Here is an 18,466-nt window from a genome sequence, read left to right as displayed (position 1 = left end):
ATACATTCTCAAAACTGAAATCTAAACATTGAATAAAGCCAAGTTCAAAATGCTTGTTTCATTTTGTTGACATATTACATTTAAATTGTATGAAGAGGGGGTTCTCAATGTCTCTTTTTATCATTCAATAAATCAGAAAAAAAAATCACCGTGGTTTTGGAATAAAAAGTTGCATAAAACGAGGCATATTACATATAAATAGGGTGCCAATAAAAAAAATTTCAAATAAACTGTGACTGATCTCTGTTGACCAGATTGGATAGTGATGAGAGCGTTTTCAGCGACAGAGCGGGGAGAACAATTGTTCAATCTTACGGAAGAATGGTTCCCATCTCACGTGTTTCCGGAGGGAAGTGATAATGCGCGGAACGACTGCTGGTGATCAGCTGATGTGTCAAGCCCTCACGGTTTGTTTTGTTGACGTTTATTTGGACCAGAAGACTTCTAGTCATTGCACGCGCTGCTAATGTAACATCTACTCGTTTTTCTGCTACATCTGTCTTTAATATTCGACGACGCTGTCTTGAGCGGAAAAGAAAAAGATGCGTCGATTGACCTCAGGAGCCGCTGTCAGTCTTTTGACGTTTTCATCGCTAGTGTGTTTTATTCTGATATTATCTGCACAAACATCAGAAGCTAAGGTACAATAAGACATATGTCACTGTATTTTTATACATAAACGATATACTTTGTGTAGTTGTGAACCTGTAGTGTATTTGGCAGTGCTAACTAGCCGTTAGCATGTTTAATGTTTCTGCGAAATAAAAGGTAATAATATGTAACGTTAACGGTAGTGATAAAAATTAACTAATCAACACTTTCCTTATCGGAAACAATGTCAAGTGGATTCTTATCTGATCAAAACATGGTGACCATTGATTTCGTGTCATTCATTTGTGTAAATAAATGAACGTGTGTGTGTGGTCACTCTTCTCAGAATTCAGAAGACATCAGGTGCAAATGTATCTGTCCACCTTATAAGGACATCGCTGGGCAGATCTACAATCAAAACGTTTCCTTGAAGGACTGGTAAATGATTTACTAGTCTGAATACAAGTCTGCAGTAACTTCTGTAACTTAATTAAACCAATGACTCTCCATTCACTGATCCATAACATCTCTAATGTAATCATTTGCACAGTAATTGCCTTCATGTGGTGGAGCCGATGCCCGTTGAAGGCAAAGATGTGGAGGCATACTGTTTACGCTGTGAATGCAAATATGAAGAAAGGAGCTCTGGAACCATCAAAGTAAGTCCAACGTCTTTATATAGTATGGCATATATAATATGCTAAGTTTAAGTATTATAGAAACAATTTTCTTTGTCTATTTTAAAGGGCACCATTATAGCATATCTGTCTATTCTGGGCCTTCTGTTGTTGTATATGGTCTATCTGACACTGTTGGAGCCTATACTGAAGAGAAGGCTGTTTGGCCATTCACAGCTCATTCAGAGTGATGATGATGTTGGGGTATGTGTTACATTTTTATGAATACAAGAATTAATGTATGTTGTAAGTACTGGTAGTTTATATTAAAAAGGTGTGTAACAAAATAGATGCACCCATTTTATGTCATGATAGTCATATTTTACAAAATGTGATAACGATAAACTCTTGTTTTTTACAGGATCAGCAGCCCTTCGCTAATGCGCATGATGTGCTTTCCCGTTCTCGCTCTCGCTCCAACATGCTAAACAAAGTAGAGCACGCTCAGCAGCGCTGGAAGAGGCAGGTCCAAGAGCAGCGCAAGTCTGTCTTCGACCGCCACGTGGTGCTTAGCTAAAAGCCTTCATGGTCTGGACTGTTATATGCGGTTTCTGGTATTGCGCTAAAAGCTGGGTCTTCTCCATGAGGTCCAATCTTACTGGTCTGCCTGAGCAACCCCCCAGTGACCCCAGTGTGTTCATTTCTTTTTGATGTGTAGGTTTGTCGCCTTGACCAATGTGTGTGATTAAACCTTGTTTATTATTAGAGTTCAATTGACACAGATAGTTTCCATTTAATTATCACTGTGTACACTCTGAAATTAGCAACAACAACAAAAAAAAGTTGACATCTGTGAGTCCTGTCACACTAAATTTGATTTTGGTATAGAAGTGCCAATTTCCTCATAAAATTAGGTGATCAATTTATTCATTAAATCTTTTTATATAAATGTCAGAATTGTTACTAAACACAAACCATAAATTTCCAGTCTGATTGTACAGTGTAAAATTACCCCCTTTCTCTTCTCTTCTTACTCTTCTCTTTTTTTTTTTTACCTATTTAACTATTATATGTAAATAATAACCAGTGAATGTGTTTTGTCCTTGTTCCCAAATCATATGCTTGAATGACTAACTACCCAGTTCAGTTCTTTTCTAGCTTTGTGTAGATTTAGATTCATGATGGTGTACAACAGTTCCTTTTGTTGTTTTTTTTGAAGACAGTATTCATAAGGTACATTTTTTGAAGGTGTCAAGAGTTATATTCTTTGTCATTGATATGTGTATATATAGTAACTGAAATGTTCAGGTACATGATTTAACAAAGAGAGCTGTTTTGACCTTTTGACTCATATTACAGTTTTGTTAATACGGAATCCCGGTTTCTCATCTTCGTTTGTCTGTCAAACTCTACTCAAATGACGCAGTTGTCTTTAATGGTAAAGGCATTTTTAGTCCCCGGGGGGCGCTGTTTCCAAATAGAACACCGCTAGATTCACGTAACGTTATAATCAAACGTGCATCTTTCTAAAATATAAAAACGGCAATGCAGTTGAGCCGACTACTTTAGACTTAATTATAATTGGTAGGAGAATTCTCTCAAAAATTAAGTGACCGTGCATCCAGCAAGTATTCATAGACCACTTTTAACATCATAAACAGTAAACAGCTCATTTATAGACTTACTAAAAAAAAGTGTATTATTTTACCCGAAAGGATTTATCAGATAAACGAACTAGTTTCACATAGACTATCCATATCACATTTCTCACATAACGGTTCTCATCATTTCCTGCGCTCCCTCCAACTCCTCCTCCTCTAGCCAAAAAACACTGGGACAGAGAAATCAGCACGCACTGAACTGAAAACTAACTTACGCAAACTCACAGCATGGATATGTGAAAAGGTAACATTGACAACACAAGCGTCACTTAGCTAGAGAAGGTAGGAATTTCTTTATCTGACTCATATCGTCTTCATGTTCGCTCGCTGTTACTGACAAATTATTTTTTTTTGGATACAAAAAATAATGCTACAGAGTATTTCAAATGAACTAAGTTGTCTGTATAGACTTAAAGAAAAGCTTAACAACTAAATAAAAAATGAGTAAAAGTTAAATAGGTTAATAACATAAAAATAAAAAGTGCATGCGTTTGGATACGAACAATTAAAATGGACCAAGCCTCGAATGTGTTTTGAAGTCGCTAGACTGAACGAGGGAAAATAAAATGTCTCTCATTATAAGAGATATGATAGTCTCAAGTGCGTGTGAGAGCAGTGGATGACAGAAGCCTCCTGATCAGGATGGATTGATTCTAAGTGCATTTGAGAGTCATAAACTACTCTGTGGTGTTTTACGGTGAACCCGAAACAAGGAGGCGCTCTTTAACCTTTTAAAATCTCGGAGAAAACTGATGCATGCTTCTTAGTCACTGTTTCTTGTAATTATCATTATGACATTATGAAAATAAATAACAAGAAATTGCAATATTTTATCGGAATGCAAATGTATATATTTTACAACAAACTATTTGTGCTCTTTCAAGCTGAGTTTTGCGATTACCGTTGCTAATAATAGGCCTATCTGAAATTTAGATTCCGTTTTCAGTTCACTGTTTTACTCTTTCTTATCTCTGTGTTAAATAACCCCATCATCGGGTTGTCTTTTCCCCAGGGCCACAGTGTGGGAAATGATTAGGGCACAAACCACAGCTCTCCTATGTTTCTCTCTCTTTCTGTCCGCCTATGCCTCCCTTGAGGCATTCTGTCCTTTCCCCTTGCTTATCATGGTTTCCTGACATATCTATCTTGAATGTTTCTTTTTGGTGTGCCCACACCCTTGTTTAAAATATAAATCCAGTCACGGCAACATTGCAAGAAACTATAGAAACAATTGCTCATATTGATGTCAAAATATATGCACATTTTTAAACATTTTGCCAGACACATTATGTTTCAGTGTTATTATCTCAAGCTAAATGCTAGAATGCAATTATGCTTTCAGAAAGGTAACTGAGCTGATGTTAACAGGGTTGACATGTTAGTGCTCAAGTTTATGAAATTACAAAATGCTGCCTTTTATTTTCATGTATTTTGTTATAAATATACATTGTATAAAAATACAATAAGAAAAGTTTGAAGACCACAAAAGAGTTTCAACTTGCATCAGCTATTTTTTTTTTGGCTAAATTCATTTTTAGGTTACATGGGGGACACTAATGGCTCCCGTTTTGAAAAATGAACCATAATACAAAGCATTTTACCATAGTTTTTTTTTTTAAGCATTGGCATTATCCAAGTATAGCTTGAGTATTGAATACAGTATTCTGCTTTGTATTTTCAAATGCCTCAACAGAATGATTGTGACAGGGATATTTTGTGGCAAGGGTGTGGTGAACATTCAGGGCTGTTGGAAACAGATGTTGTTGTATTTTGGAGATTTTGCTAAACATGACTGATGGACCCCTTGCAAATGTGTTCAGGGAAGAGGAAACCATTTTACAGGTCTGGCATAATGTTTCTCATGCGCCTAACTACTATAACAGGTGTGAATTGTACTTTTGACAGTTATTTGACTTGGTAGTTGTCACGGATGATATAGGAGGCAGACAAGGTGGTAAGTCTAATAGCTTTATTAACAGAATGCTCCGAACCAGATGGAGAATATATGAGCGAACAGGATGATAAGAACCAATGTAGACTTAACTGAAGAGTCTCTGATCACAGGAAGTGGGTGAGGGATCGCAGGAGGAGGACTGAAGAAATAGGAAGACTGGCCGATCTTTGGGAGATGATTGACGGGTCGCGGATTCTCAGGTGAGTGTAGAAATAGTCTGTATGCCATGAAATGACGAGACCAGACGAAGACTGAAGGGTGAGAGTGGGTATACAAAAGTGAGCAGTGATGAGGGATAGCAGATGACGGTGATGAGGATGAAGAAATGCAGGTGATGATAATTAATATTCAGGGGATAACGAGCGAGTGGGAGGAGGGAGTGATGATGAGGACGGTGTTGATGGTGGAATCCTGACAGTACCCGCCCCCCCCCCCCCCAAGGCGGCTCTTGACGCTTGAGAAGAGGGGTGGTGACGGCAGCGAGGTCTACCACGACCCCTGGGGGCAGGACGATCAGGATGGTCTGCATGAAACTGGGTGAGGAGAGCTGGGTCCAGGATGTCTTCGCGGGGTACCCATGAGTACTCCTCGGGGCCATAATCCTCCCAGTTTACTAGATATTCATTTTTTTTTATTTTTTATATTCCAGCCGGGGACCATGTTGCCATGAATCCATGATGGTGTGGACAATGTAGATAGGTTCTTCTTCTACTGGAACGGGAGGAGGAGTTACGTCACTGGGTCCTGGATCTGAGGGAGGAGAAGTGACAGGATCAGTGAAGGGTTTTAACAAGGAGACGTGAAATGAAGGTGAAAACTTGTAATGAGGTGGAAGGTTGATCCTGTAAGTGATGTCATTCTGCTGCCTCTGCACGGTGAATGGTCCGATCTATCGAGGACTCAGCTTACGGCAGGGCAGGCGAAGGCGGATGTCTCGGGTTGAGAGCCACACCTTCTGACCAGGTTGATACTGGGGAGGGTCTGTCTGTCGACGATCGGTTTGGGTCTTGTGCCTTCGCACTGCCTGTTGGAGGTGCACGTGAGCTGAGTCCCATACCCTCTCGCTCTGATGGAACCAATAGTCAACAGCTGGAACCTCCGAGGGCTCACCAGACCAAGGGAAGAGAGAAGGTTGAAAACCCAGGATACACTGGAATGGGGTGAGCCCAGTGGTGGATTGCCTGAGAGAATTCTGGGCGTATTCAGCCCAGGGGAGGTAGCGGCTGGTGGCAATACGATCTGAGGTATCGTCCTATCTCCTGGATCTTCGCTCAGTCTGGCCATTCGTCTGAGGGTGATATCCTGAGGAGAGACTAACAGTAACCCCAAGTAGTCGGAAGAAGGCTTGCCAAACTCGAGATATGAACTGCAGACCTCTATCAGATACTATATCTTCGGGAATTCCGAAATTTCTGAAGAAATGGTGGAACAAGGCTTCAGCGGTCTCGAAGGCGGTAAGGAGTCCAGGTAATGGGATCAGCTTGCAAGCCTTCGAGAACCGATCCACTGTTACTAGGATACAGGTGAAGTTATTAGACTTCAGAAAGTCAGTCATGAAGTCCACTCCAAATGGCAGATCTGGATTAGGATGGACGAGGATGGGAGCAGTTAAGAAGGCGTCCTTTAGTTGTTGGAAGGCTTGGATGGCTTCGGAGGAGAAGGACAGACACTTGGGCTGGCCTTTCAAGGAAGAGGTCAGAGGAGCACTGATAATACTGTAGTTGTTGATGAATCTTCTGTAAAAGTTGGCAAATCCGAGGAATCTTTGAAGCTCTTTCACAGTAGTGGGCTGCGGCCAGTTCCGGATGGTATCCACCTTCCTCTGGTCCATTTGCAGTCCATGCTGATCGATGATATAGCCCAGGAACTGCACCGAAGTGGTGTGAAATTCACACTTCTCCAATTTCAAGTACAACTGATGGGCTCTCAATTTCTTCAGGACCAGAGTGACATGGCGTCTGTGTTCAGGAAGTGACGATGAGTAGATGAGGATATCATCCAAGTAAACCACGACAAATCTATTGAGATACTGAACACTGAACACTTCGTTCATATAGCTTTGAAAGACTGCAGGGGCGTTTGATAAACCGAAAGGCATTACCCTGTACTCATAGTGGCCGGAGGGCATGACGTCACCACTCGTCACCACTCGTCACCCCGACGAATACGGATCAAGTTGTATGCTCTGCGCAGATCCAACTTGGAGAATATACGGGCCCCACATAGTTGTTCCAGGGCTGCTGGGACCAGAGGAAGGGGATAACTAAATTTGACTGTTTGGGAGTTGAGATGGCGGTAATCAATACACTGTCTCAAGCCTCCTTCCTTCTTAGCCATGAAGAAGAAGCTGGAAGCGGCAGGTGAAGCAGATGGACGGATGAACTGTTGCTGAAGGGCTTCTTCCACATACTCCTCCATGGCCTTCTGTTCCGGGATGGAGAGAGGGTAGATACGGCCTTTGGGTAGAGTGGCTCCAGGTAGCAGGTCGATGGCGCAGTCCCATGGCCGATGAGGTGGTAACTTGGTTGCCAACTGCTTGCTGAACACATCCTGGAACGCCCTGTACTCAGCAGGAATCTCTACTTGATGCTGGACTTCTGGACTCTCAACTGAAGTCGAACAGACTGGAAGCTTGGGTTTTCACACTGAAGACGAAGAAGAGGGAGGAAATAGGGCTCTCCGGTTCCTCTTGACCGGAGCTAGACAGGTATGAGTACAGTTTTCTCCCCAATGAAGGACCTCCCTGGATTTCCAGTCAATGGTGGGTTGATGTTGGACCAACCAGGGACGTCCCAGGATGAGCTCAGCAGTAGACTCCTCCAGCACCAAGAATGAGATGTCCTCTGCGTGTAAACAGCCAATGCGGAGCGTTAATGTGGGAGAAACATGACTGATTCGACCTCGACCCAGCGGCTTTCCTTGAATGGTGTTTTCCCTGATAACTGCGGTGCTTGCGGACGTTCAGTTTTTGGAGGAGCTGGTTTGAAATGAAGTTCCCCGCTGAACCAGAGTCGAGGAGGGCTTGCGCTGAGGCACAGACATGAGAGGTTAACAGATGAACCATGGTACAGTTTAGGGATTCACTGAGGACTGACAGCGGTAAATGGATTGTCACAGGCAGATAAGCGTTGAGATACTCGAATGGTTTTTTGAATAAGGTTCTCAATTCCCATGGAGTCATCATAAACTACCAGCAGCTGACGGATGTTTGGATTCAGGCCGTGGCGGAAAGCAGTAATCAGGGCAGATTCGTTCCAACCACAGGATGCCGCCAGGGTGCGAAACTGGAGAGCATACGTCTTGACAGAAGAATTTCCTTGACAGAGATTGTAAAGCTGATCATGAACTGAGAGATCTGAAACTGCTTGGCCAAAGACTTCCCTGAAATGAGAAATGAAACCTGACAGGGACTTTAACACTTGAGAATTTGAATTCCAGAGAGATTGTGCCCATTGGAGGGCTCTGCCAGATAGTACAGAGATAATAAAGGCCACTCGGGCAGAATCGTCGGTAAACTGATGCGCTTGCATTTGGAAATATAATGAAAATCCTGAAGCAGAAAACCTCCGCAATCCTCCGCCTCACCACTGAATGGCGCTGGTCGGGCCATGGGACTCACAGAGGCAGCTGGCGAAGCAGCGGGTGTTTACGGAAGTTGGTGTTGGCGTGTAGAGTGAAGGATTGCTTCGGGGATGGTGGGTGGGTTGTCCGGTAAAGATGAAAGGATTGACTGGCGCACTGCTTGAACTAGCTCAGCAAACGGGTCTTGAGACGGATTCCCCACAGGCTCCGTAGGATTTTGCATCTTCGGTCTGGTCTTCTGTCACGGATGATACAGGAGGCAGACAAGGTAGTAAGTCTAATAGCTTTATTAAGAGAATGCTCCGAACCAGATGGAGAATATATGAGCGAACAGGATGATAAGAACCAATGTAGACTTAACTGAAGAGTCTCTGATCACAGGAAGTGGGTGAGGGATCGCAGAAGGAGGACTGAAGACAGAGGAAGACTGGCCGATCTTTGGGAGATGACTGACGGGTCGCGGATTCTCAGGTGAGTGTAGAAATAGAGTCTGTATGCCATGAAATGACAAGACCAGACGAAGACTGAAGGGTGAGAGTGGGTATATAAAGGTGAGCAGTGATGAGGGATAGCAGATGACGGTGATGAGGATGAAGAGATGCAGGTGATGATAATTAATATTCAGGGGATAACGAGCGAGTGGGAGGAGGGAGTGATGATGAGGACGGTGTTGATGGTGGAATCCTGACAGTAGTGGAAATTTTATATGAAAATAAATGAAAAAAATAAAATAAAACAGACGATAGGAAATACTTTAAACCGAACAGTTATTATGTTTTCCATCATGGAAATGTAACATGTTAAAGGAGTAGTTCACCCAAAAAAGAAAATCTGCTGAACATTTACCCATCCTCAGGCCATTCAAGATGTAGATGAGACAGTTTCCTCATTCGAACAGATTTGGAGAAATTTAGCCTTACATCATTTGCTCTCCAATGGATCCTCTGCAGTGAATGGGTGTTCGCAGCATGTTCCTAATGTGAGTTCACAGAGCTGATAAACACTTCACAATAATTAACAAGTAATCTAAACAACTTAAAGTACATCAATTTATGTCTTGTGAAAAGCTTGCTAAAGTAAAAAAAACTACAAAAAAAAAGAAAAGAAAAAAAGGTCTTGTCTGAATCAGGAGGAAAATATGCACATATCAAGCACCATTTATAAGCGTAAACAATTCATAACAGTTCTAAACAAATATGCCAATGGATGTTGATGTGAGAAGACAACAGTGGATGGACTTTTTTACTGGAGGAGGCATTATTATGGTTTATGGACTTGTATTTATTCCAGATGCAATAATTTAAATGGAAAAAGACTTAATTATGGACTTAATTCTTACAAACATGCAGCTTTTTGCTTCTAAAGACATTAATTGATTAACTGGAATCCTTTTGTGATTCCAGTTCAGCTGTGTGGACTCTCATTCTGATGCCACCCATTCACTGCAGGCAATCCACTTCTAGGTGACTTTAAATGTATAACAGTTAAAAGGTATAAAGCCCAAGTAGTACTTTGCAGTTAATCCATCAGAAATTATGTTTATAAAAAGTAGAATTAAACTAACTCTCAATAGTAGTATACACTTGGTTGAACATTAATATTTAAGTAAACATGTAGTATAATATGTAGCAGGACTGACAGGACTGGTCAGGACTGACCAAATGTTCTTATGACTAAAAAAAGAAGCTCCTCAGAAGAACATAGCCACATATTTCACCAACTTCCTCTGAGAAAAGACCAAAGGAGCATTGAGACTTTCGTAATTGCAATCACAGGGATGATGGGATACCCAGGGGATGCAAAGTATTTATCACAGTCCTTACCAGTCAAGTGAGCTACCAGGATTTCATGGATTATTATGATGTGCTGGACACACTTACATGGAATTTGGGGAGTTTATATGCTGCTGACTAATTAAAAACAAAGCCCATGTGGAGAAGTTGTGGATTTTATTCTTCACAAAACAACAGAATAAAACTCAATGTTGTGGTTCCCACTGCTGAGCTTGGTTATCCAGAGACCATATTGAGAATGCATTATGTTTTGATTGGGTTAAACTTAGACAGCAATGATTAGAAAAAGGGATGTTTGGCTTTTAGATTAGTACATTTTTAGTAAACACTTCCAGTCACATATTTTAGTGTCATGATCACCCTAACAGGCATCCTCTACCATGGGAGATGTTTAGTCTGGGCCTCATAGTGTTCTTGACATTGGCTGCTCAAAATCTGGACGCAAGGCTAAATATAGTAAATGGTTGCTTACAACATGAGAGTAACATGACAAGCTAGGATTTTACCTCGATATATAATAGCATACCAAATTTATACCAAATATACTATACCAAATATCTGTACGATTCATAATAATATGGTTTTACATTAGAAATAATAGTTTCAGCAGCTTTATTGTACAAGTCTGTCAAGGTTTTGCAACAAAAATACATTTCTATATTGTTCTATGTATTCAGACTGACCCAACACTACTTTGCCTTGAGCTTCTTGCATTATTTCCTTCTGAATAACACCTAGAGTATATGTCTCTTTTGTAAGCTGATGACGTGATGATCTGTGGCATATCTGCCCCTGAGCCATTAACTAAGTAATTTAATACATATTTGAGAAAGAGTCCCATATCACGTTCACTCACAAGAAACCACATTTCTGCTGAGGTATTGGTACAATCTGGAAGAGTTCCAGAGAAGGTTATGAACACGTTGTCATCATAAAGCTTTTGTCAAGTACAGATCCCTGCTTCTTATTGCGGTTGCTTGTTTGGCTGCAGGTTGCTTATTTGCACAAGTTTCAATCCAGCAGAGACTGCTTTTAAGGCATCAAACTTCATCTATTGAAAGCAGGATTTTAATATTAGACTGGCTCATGACAGACTTGGCTAATTTGGGGGTTTGGTTTTCAGATTGCTCAAAATGTTGAGATTCTGATATTCTACGATTTCTCTCCAGTAGCACTAAGATTAAAAAAGTTCACAGGCTTGGATTGTTCTGTAGATATTCTTACTAAAGTATAGGTATCTGTATTGGAGTTTTGTTTTGATAGTTTGCCAATTTATGACACTTAACAGGGTTTTGTTTTTCTTTTGTTATCACAAACTTGCCATACAAAGTTAATACAACTATTGTAGAAATACCTTTGTTTACTATTTTGTGGCTACAAAAATGCCCATCAGCATCCAATCTGAGCTAAATCAGAATTTCTGCATATTTACAGGCAAGTGGCTGGATCTTTTTCAGCCTTCTCTCCAAGTTTTCAAAGGTTCTTTGTTTGTTCTCGAAATTAAGCTTCATATACATGTGATTGCATAAAAGTTTAGTCAGCTGTTTGCAATGTGTTATGCTTGTACTCTGCTGCTGGGAAACTGAAGATGTCTGAAGCATATGGATAAATCACAGATATCTTAGCAGGCTAAGACACTGAACTCCAAACATATGAAACCTTTTTGCTGCCCTGAAATTATTGATTCTCTACCCCCAATATAATAAAGCTGTTATGCAAAATACCCTCTTTGTGCAATGTTTGATGACAAAATTCCTCTAAACATTAAAAATGAAACCCATAGCAGCAAGAAAACAAAGCAACAAATGTTGCTAACTACAGCAAGTATTCTTCACATTACCTTTTCTTAGTGGAGCCTGTGGGTTTGCCTTCAGCAAGATCATGAAAATGGGCCCCGCTGCTGAACAAAATGTTAATCAAATCATCCATACAACCACTGCAAGCATGTGACATTGAAGAACACTCCTTGAAATGTCATAAAAATTGACATTACAGTGTCTGTAAATCTATATTTAGATTATTGCAACAAAAGCTGTGCAAAAGCCAAAAAGTTCAAACATAGGCCTAAGTAAAATTCAAATAGCTAACTATACAAATAACTTAAAATAATTAAGAAATAATTTGTGTTATAATTTAGAATATATAATTCCATAACTAAAAGAGCAGAGTTTTTTTAATGTTGCTGGTCATCACGAGAAAACTTTACCAGACAGACCTTACTGTTTCAATCATTCAAAACTGCTTTAATCACTAAACAGCAAGCAAGAACCAAACCATTTAAATCTCCACAAAATGCGCTTTTGATCAACGTGTGGAGTCTGTGGATAACAATATTACCATAGTCGCCCTACTTGAGTTCCCGATGCCCCGCGGACTGAATAAATTATGCAGATTACCTTATTATGTAATGTTTACTATTTCATCGCTCGCTGCTTTTGATGATACGATAGTGTTGTATTTGTGGTCACTTTAGTTGTTTAGCATGTAGCTGTTGTTTTTTGTGGTCACCGGAAAATGTGTTTTTTTGTTAAGTAACTTACTGAGATTCGCGCGCGTTTGCAGGATATTTATTTACAAAAAAGTAGAGTGGAATAGTATTATTGTCGGTGTTGACGATCTCTCTTCGAGCCCCCACAAGTAGGCATATTCTTCGGTGTCCCGGGAGACCGCTTTGTACGATGGGCTTTTTATTCCTATTCAAATAAGGCCTGTTTTTTTCTTGGGGAAGGATGAAGGAACTATCAGACAAATAAGTTATGTGTGAAATGTGAAAGGCACATATTTTTAGCTCACTTAATTGTAAATGCCATTGTAACATACCGTGTAAAGTTCAGATGTGGCTCATGTGAAGAACAGCCTGTTTCGTTTCGTGTGGGAGCGCGAGAACTTGGAGAGGCGAGTGGGGTTCAAAACAACCCGTCTCCAGGGCGACTAGCTCAGCTTTCTGCCAGAGAGAGAGAGAGTTCTGAAGTAGGGAGGGATTTACCCCGCTTGAACGGACATGCCTGGAAGTTTAGGGAAAAGTTCCAAGTATTACCGGCAAATCGATGAGTTTTTGCAATCGCTACGAGTGAATGTGAGACGCTGAACAAAATGGAACGAACAGCGGGACGTTTCGTTCAGGTAAAACTTTTATCTCATTCTAGCGGGGTTGAGTAACGTCGTATAAAAACGAGCACAGTAAATCGCAAACAAAGGCTGTGTGTCAAATCCTAGTGCACTTCTTTGCTGGAAATCATTTTTGAGCATAATTCGGAACGCGCGTGATTCCTTTAAATGCTCAAGAACACGATGTCCAAATATCTAGTTAGGAAGCATACTAGGTTTTGAGCCAAAGCCAAAGTGAATAGAATATGTTTTAAATGTAAATGTGGTTCAGAACTTGACTTTTTGTAAAAACGTGGTAAAAATGTTTAACTGTAACGTGTTTACCTTATTTGGTAATTTGACAACGCATATGTATGTTTTCTGTTTACTCAATCGTATAATAGACTGAGTATTTTATTCTTATTTTAATTGGTTTGAGGAACAGTTTGGTGTCCCAAGGTTAATGTTTATATCTTTCTCTGATAGAGCACAACAAGTTTATGGATTGGTGTAGTGGCCAAAAGTTGCCAAGAGTTTTCTTATAGCTCAAGCAATAAAGCAAGGCATTAGCAGCGCCAAGGTCATGGGTTCGATTCCCAGGGAATCATACAATGATTAAAAACAAATACATTGAATGCAATGTAATCCACTTTGGATAAAAGCGTCTGCCAAATTCATAAATCTAAATGTTGAATGAGAAAGGATTGATAACAGACATGTTTTTCATTAAAGGCATATTTCAGTTGTTTCCACTAAAATCATGCTTTTATTTGAGCAAACACCCACTCACGGGTACACAGGAAGGTCACGTGATCACAGTTCAAGTATAGAGTACCCCCTGCTTTCAGTTTAAGCAGCTACTGCAGCTGCAAGTTCTGTATTTCTGAACTCTCTGAACAGACTGTCTTTTGTGCTATTGGAACAATGACCTTTCCTTCTCCTTGGTCTAAGATTGTCAGCCCAATCATGGGAGCCACTCTGTTCTCTGACCAGTGCTTGCGCAATATGGATCAGGGTGGGATGTCACCAAACCTTGAACAAAATATACAGCCCTCCCATCCTAATGTGTAACAAACATTTTCATTAAGTTATAAGCCCTAGTTGGTCCATAGCTTGTCATTCCACAGTGGATGTGATTTTATGAACACACTGTGTCAGTTGAAATAATAGTGATGCAAGACTCTTATTTCCACTACACCTCATGCCAAACATTGAAATACATTGTAATACAATACGTGCAATTTTGTATTTATGCTTTTTTCTTCCCAGATTCTGTTTCTTGACTTGTTATTATCGAGATGGAGAGCAGTTTTCCTTTGCACTTTCATTGTTTAATTTAGTTGCTTGATAATAGTAATTGTTATACTTTGTGATTGCATTTTTTGCTATGAATGTTCCTGGGAGTGATTCATGCATGAGAGCAAACATGACTTTTACAAAAGAACAATCAAACTTTTAAAATCCTTTTCATTGTGGTGTACTGAATGGAGATCTTTGCCTTTAAGGGACTGTACATTGTGGTTTTTGTTCTGGTGCACCTGTAATTTCCATACACTTAAAAAAGAGACTTACTTTAATAGCTAGATGACTGACCTTCAGATTACATGACGTGCTTCATAATGTGTCATATCTAGGCCTTAATAAAATGTTTACTATCATCCAAGGTCTAGGGGATGATTTTATTTGAGCTGTCCTTGAATAACTTTTTCAGTCTAGGGTGGGGAGTCATAAGGAACTTGATCTAATGTTGTGTGTCACTGTAATAGCAAAGAAACAGCACCTGCCAATCTGACAAAGCTACGGATTATAGAAGGTTTATGTGAGTCAGTGTTATTTTAAAAGGAGATAAGCTTTTTGTCATGTTGTTGTGTAACATCCTCCAAATCTCTGTGGTACTCCATAAACTACCAAGCACAATAGACTGTGATGCAAGTCTGTTGCTGTCTGAGTCGGAAACTGTCATCCAGCAAGCTGTTTCAGTTTGCAGCCAGTTTCTATATAGCTAACTATTTGAATAAGACCATATCCAAGCCATATACGGAAGAGAGGGGTGGGGTGAGCAGTAGTTCATTATCATTTAAAGAGGTAGTTCACCCAAAAATTTAAATTGTGTCATTAATTACTCACCCTCATGTCGTTCTAAACCCATAAGACCTTTGTTCATCTTCAGAACACAAATTAAGATATTTTTTATGAAATCTGAGAGCTTTCTGACCCTGCATAGACGGCATGCATGTGCAGGGTGTTTTTTTTTACATGAATAAAAGAGAAAAAAAACGCACTCTCAAGAAATCATTTTATAAATTTATTCGTACCATGTCTTACATGTCTTACACAGACGCATTTCGGCCTAAGCCATCATCAGTGTGTACCTTGTGATGGTTTAGGCCGAAACGTGTCTGTGTAAGACATGTAAGACATGGTACGAATAAATTTATAAAAGGATTTCTTGAGAGTGCGTTTTTTTCTCTTTTATTTCTGGATAACTTTATTACTCGCACCGAATAAACGATGTGGGAGTTGAGCACGCCTTCTCCACTACAATTCAGTTTTTTTGACCATTGAGGAGTTTTAAGCAAAGTACATTACAGAGATTTAATGAAGACCCTAAAGAATCATACTAACTTGTGGAAAATTGACATTAAATGTCCTGTTTAAAGGAAAAGTTCAGTAAAAAAATAAAAAAATTTTTTGCCATTTACTTGACTTGGTGTGTTTTCTTTTTATGGAACACAAAATTAGACATTTCTAAGTATATTTGTCTACCTCTGCAGGGCTCCAAATTGTGACTAAAATGGTCGCATTTGTGACCAAACATATTAAATTGCAAGTTAATTTTTTGCTGAGCCTGACAAATAGGTCTACGTATTTACATGATATAACATATAAATGAGCATGTAATGTCTTTTTACTTTTGGACTTTTTAGTCTTGAATTTTGAACACTGTTGTAACTTTGAACTGTTGTATGAATAAGATCTGCACTTAAAATTTATTTGTTGTTTTGTGCTGCTGCACAAAAGAAACTGTAAACTGATTTGAAATGAGGATAAGCAAATAATGAAAGAGTTTGAGATGAACTATCCTTTTAAAATAATATTTGCCACAACCGGGATTTCATGTTTTTATAGCTAAGTGTGAGCAACCGTTTTGTCTTCTATCTGCCTGCACAATATTTACTCTATAAATCCTGATAAGAACGGTGTACTAAATTGTTTATGGAAAATGACTGCTGAGTCTTTTGAACTGAATGGACTCTTGTTTCCATCCATATACATGTTTCAGTTATTACTGTTCGCAATTAATCAGGGCTCTCAAAATGTCAAAATCTCTGGTAGCCCTTTCGGACAGACACTCTTGAGATTTTGGTAGTCCAAAGCGAACTTAACTAGCTCAAATAAAAAAGACAATTAGTTTTATATAGAAAATTGGAAAGGAGACAAAACATCAATCAAAAACATTTTCATAACACAAATATCAACAAATATCAAGGAAGGAATTTTAATTAACTATTTACAGGCTATCTGCAGAATCATTTTTAAAGCTTTTATGACCCTTTTTAAGACCTGTACAAATAAAATGAACAACATATGACTAGCAATGACTATTGTAACATATTAAACATTAAAATTACATAATTTACAGGCAAATGTTTTTACAGAAACAGAAATCTTATAAAATGATAAACATCACATGTCAACATCAAGTCAAACATTTAAATAATTATATTATATTAAAACATAAATATGTATTTTAAGTGTCTTAATAATGTTTTGATTTTTTGAAGGTACATTAGCTTCTTTTACATTTACAACTCTGCATGGTTGCTGCGTGAAAATATGGGTCAATTTTCGTTTTGGTCTGAACAAAAACAAAAGTTGGGCTTATTGAAAATGCAAATCACTGAGCTGTATAGTGATCAGTGATGCAAATTCTTTTTCTGCCAATAGGTGAGGTTTTTGAAAAAGCACAAATATAGCGGTTTCCCCGGTAACTGCTGTACACAAAGCAGTGCTGCGCTCATAAATGCTACTTTGGGCGAATTCCAAACGTAAGTAAGCATTCCTATGCCCTACTCCCTTCGGAGTGAAGAGCTCTTTGAAGAGTGTTCTCTTAAGGGTGTAGGGCATTACAGTCTCTACTAAGCATTTGGACCATTGTCGAGTTAACATTTGGTCAGACATTCCCTTTGCCAAGGGAATGTCTGACCAAATGTTACCTCGACAACGCTACATGTGTGTGCAGCATTCAGCACTCCACCAGTTGTTGCAAATAAATATTTCTTCTCATTATTATTATTATTTTTTAAATATTGTCACATTGTGTCTTATTTACTAAATTAAACGTTTTCAAGCTAAACGTGCTTCAACTTGCTTACACTACCATCTTACTGACAAAAAATATTTTGTATATCACATTAAAATAAAGAAAAGTGTAATCAGCCTATTCTACTTATGATTGTATGTGAAGTTGAAATTAACCCCAACTTTGCTTTAAAATTTATCGCAGGAGCTCCTAACCTTAGAGCACATGGTCACAAATGGAAATCACTTCCGTGAAGTGACCATCACATGTTCCCTTCACTAACGGACAGGTTAAAGTGGGCCGGAAGGGTCAGATAAATTAATAAATAAATAGATTCATTTGCACTGTCAAATTGCAGCCAGCCTGGTGCTTCTGATCTGAAGGAGTCTTTACGCATCAAGTAATATCACCCCCTGGCCCCGCCTTCACAAACAGGCTTGCCGACGTGTGTTATGTTGTCAATCACAGTTCTCCTGTCTGATTTGAGGGCACGTCTAAGGTGAAGTAGGCTAATGTCAAATTTCAATAATTTAGACAGGGCAACAAACACAAGTTAAAGAACGAGCTAGGCTCCGAGTTAGACTATTATTTGCAGGGCGGTATGGCTCTGTTCATCAGCTAGTCAATAGTTGCGTTTACATGGACCCTTCTAATCCGATTGTAATAGGACTAGAAGCACAATCAGAATAAAAATGTCACATGTAAACACGTCAATTGGAGTGAATTGGCTCGATCCGACTAAAATTTCGCTCGGATTGTAAGGGGTGGTTTATCCCTTTTGTAATCCGAGCGAGAGGACATGTAAACACTTGATCGGATTGAAAACCGAAACTGGAAAATACTGCGTATGAGCAGTGACGTAGAAATAGTGCAATGAC

At 39.4% G+C, this 18,466-nt stretch overlaps 2 protein-coding genes across 9 annotated transcripts in view; both read left to right on the top strand.

The window, feature by feature from the left end:
* The first annotated feature begins 335 nt into the window (after nucleotides 1–335).
* On the top strand, nucleotides 336–2,583 carry LOC132104614 (transmembrane protein 9B-like). The gene is made up of 5 exons (XM_059510176.1): nucleotides 336–641; nucleotides 938–1,029; nucleotides 1,142–1,250; nucleotides 1,338–1,472; nucleotides 1,630–2,583. Exons 1-5 carry the CDS (start codon nucleotides 543–545, stop codon nucleotides 1,783–1,785), a joined length of 591 nt encoding a protein of 196 aa, XP_059366159.1. The 5' UTR covers nucleotides 336–542; the 3' UTR covers nucleotides 1,786–2,583.
* Nucleotides 2,584–3,027: 444 nt separating this feature from the next.
* The window catches only part of LOC132104561 (DENN domain-containing protein 2B-like), a 62,597-nt gene continuing 47,158 nt past the window's right edge, over nucleotides 3,028–18,466 (top strand). For 2 of the 8 annotated variants that reach the window (XM_059510125.1, XM_059510140.1), the window contains exon 1: nucleotides 12,903–13,321. The gene's annotated coding sequence lies outside the window, so the exon portion shown is untranslated. Of the gene's footprint in view, nucleotides 3,152–12,902; nucleotides 13,322–18,466 lie in introns of those variants that run through there. The other 6 variants (XM_059510157.1, XM_059510166.1, XM_059510135.1 and 3 more) reach the window with 5 other exon arrangements.

Source organism: Carassius carassius, chromosome 2, assembly GCF_963082965.1.
Source record: "Carassius carassius chromosome 2, fCarCar2.1, whole genome shotgun sequence".
Taxonomy (NCBI): Eukaryota; Metazoa; Chordata; class Actinopteri; order Cypriniformes; family Cyprinidae; genus Carassius; species Carassius carassius.
Note: the sequence above shows the minus strand (reverse complement) of the source record. Positions and strands in the feature narration are given on the sequence as shown.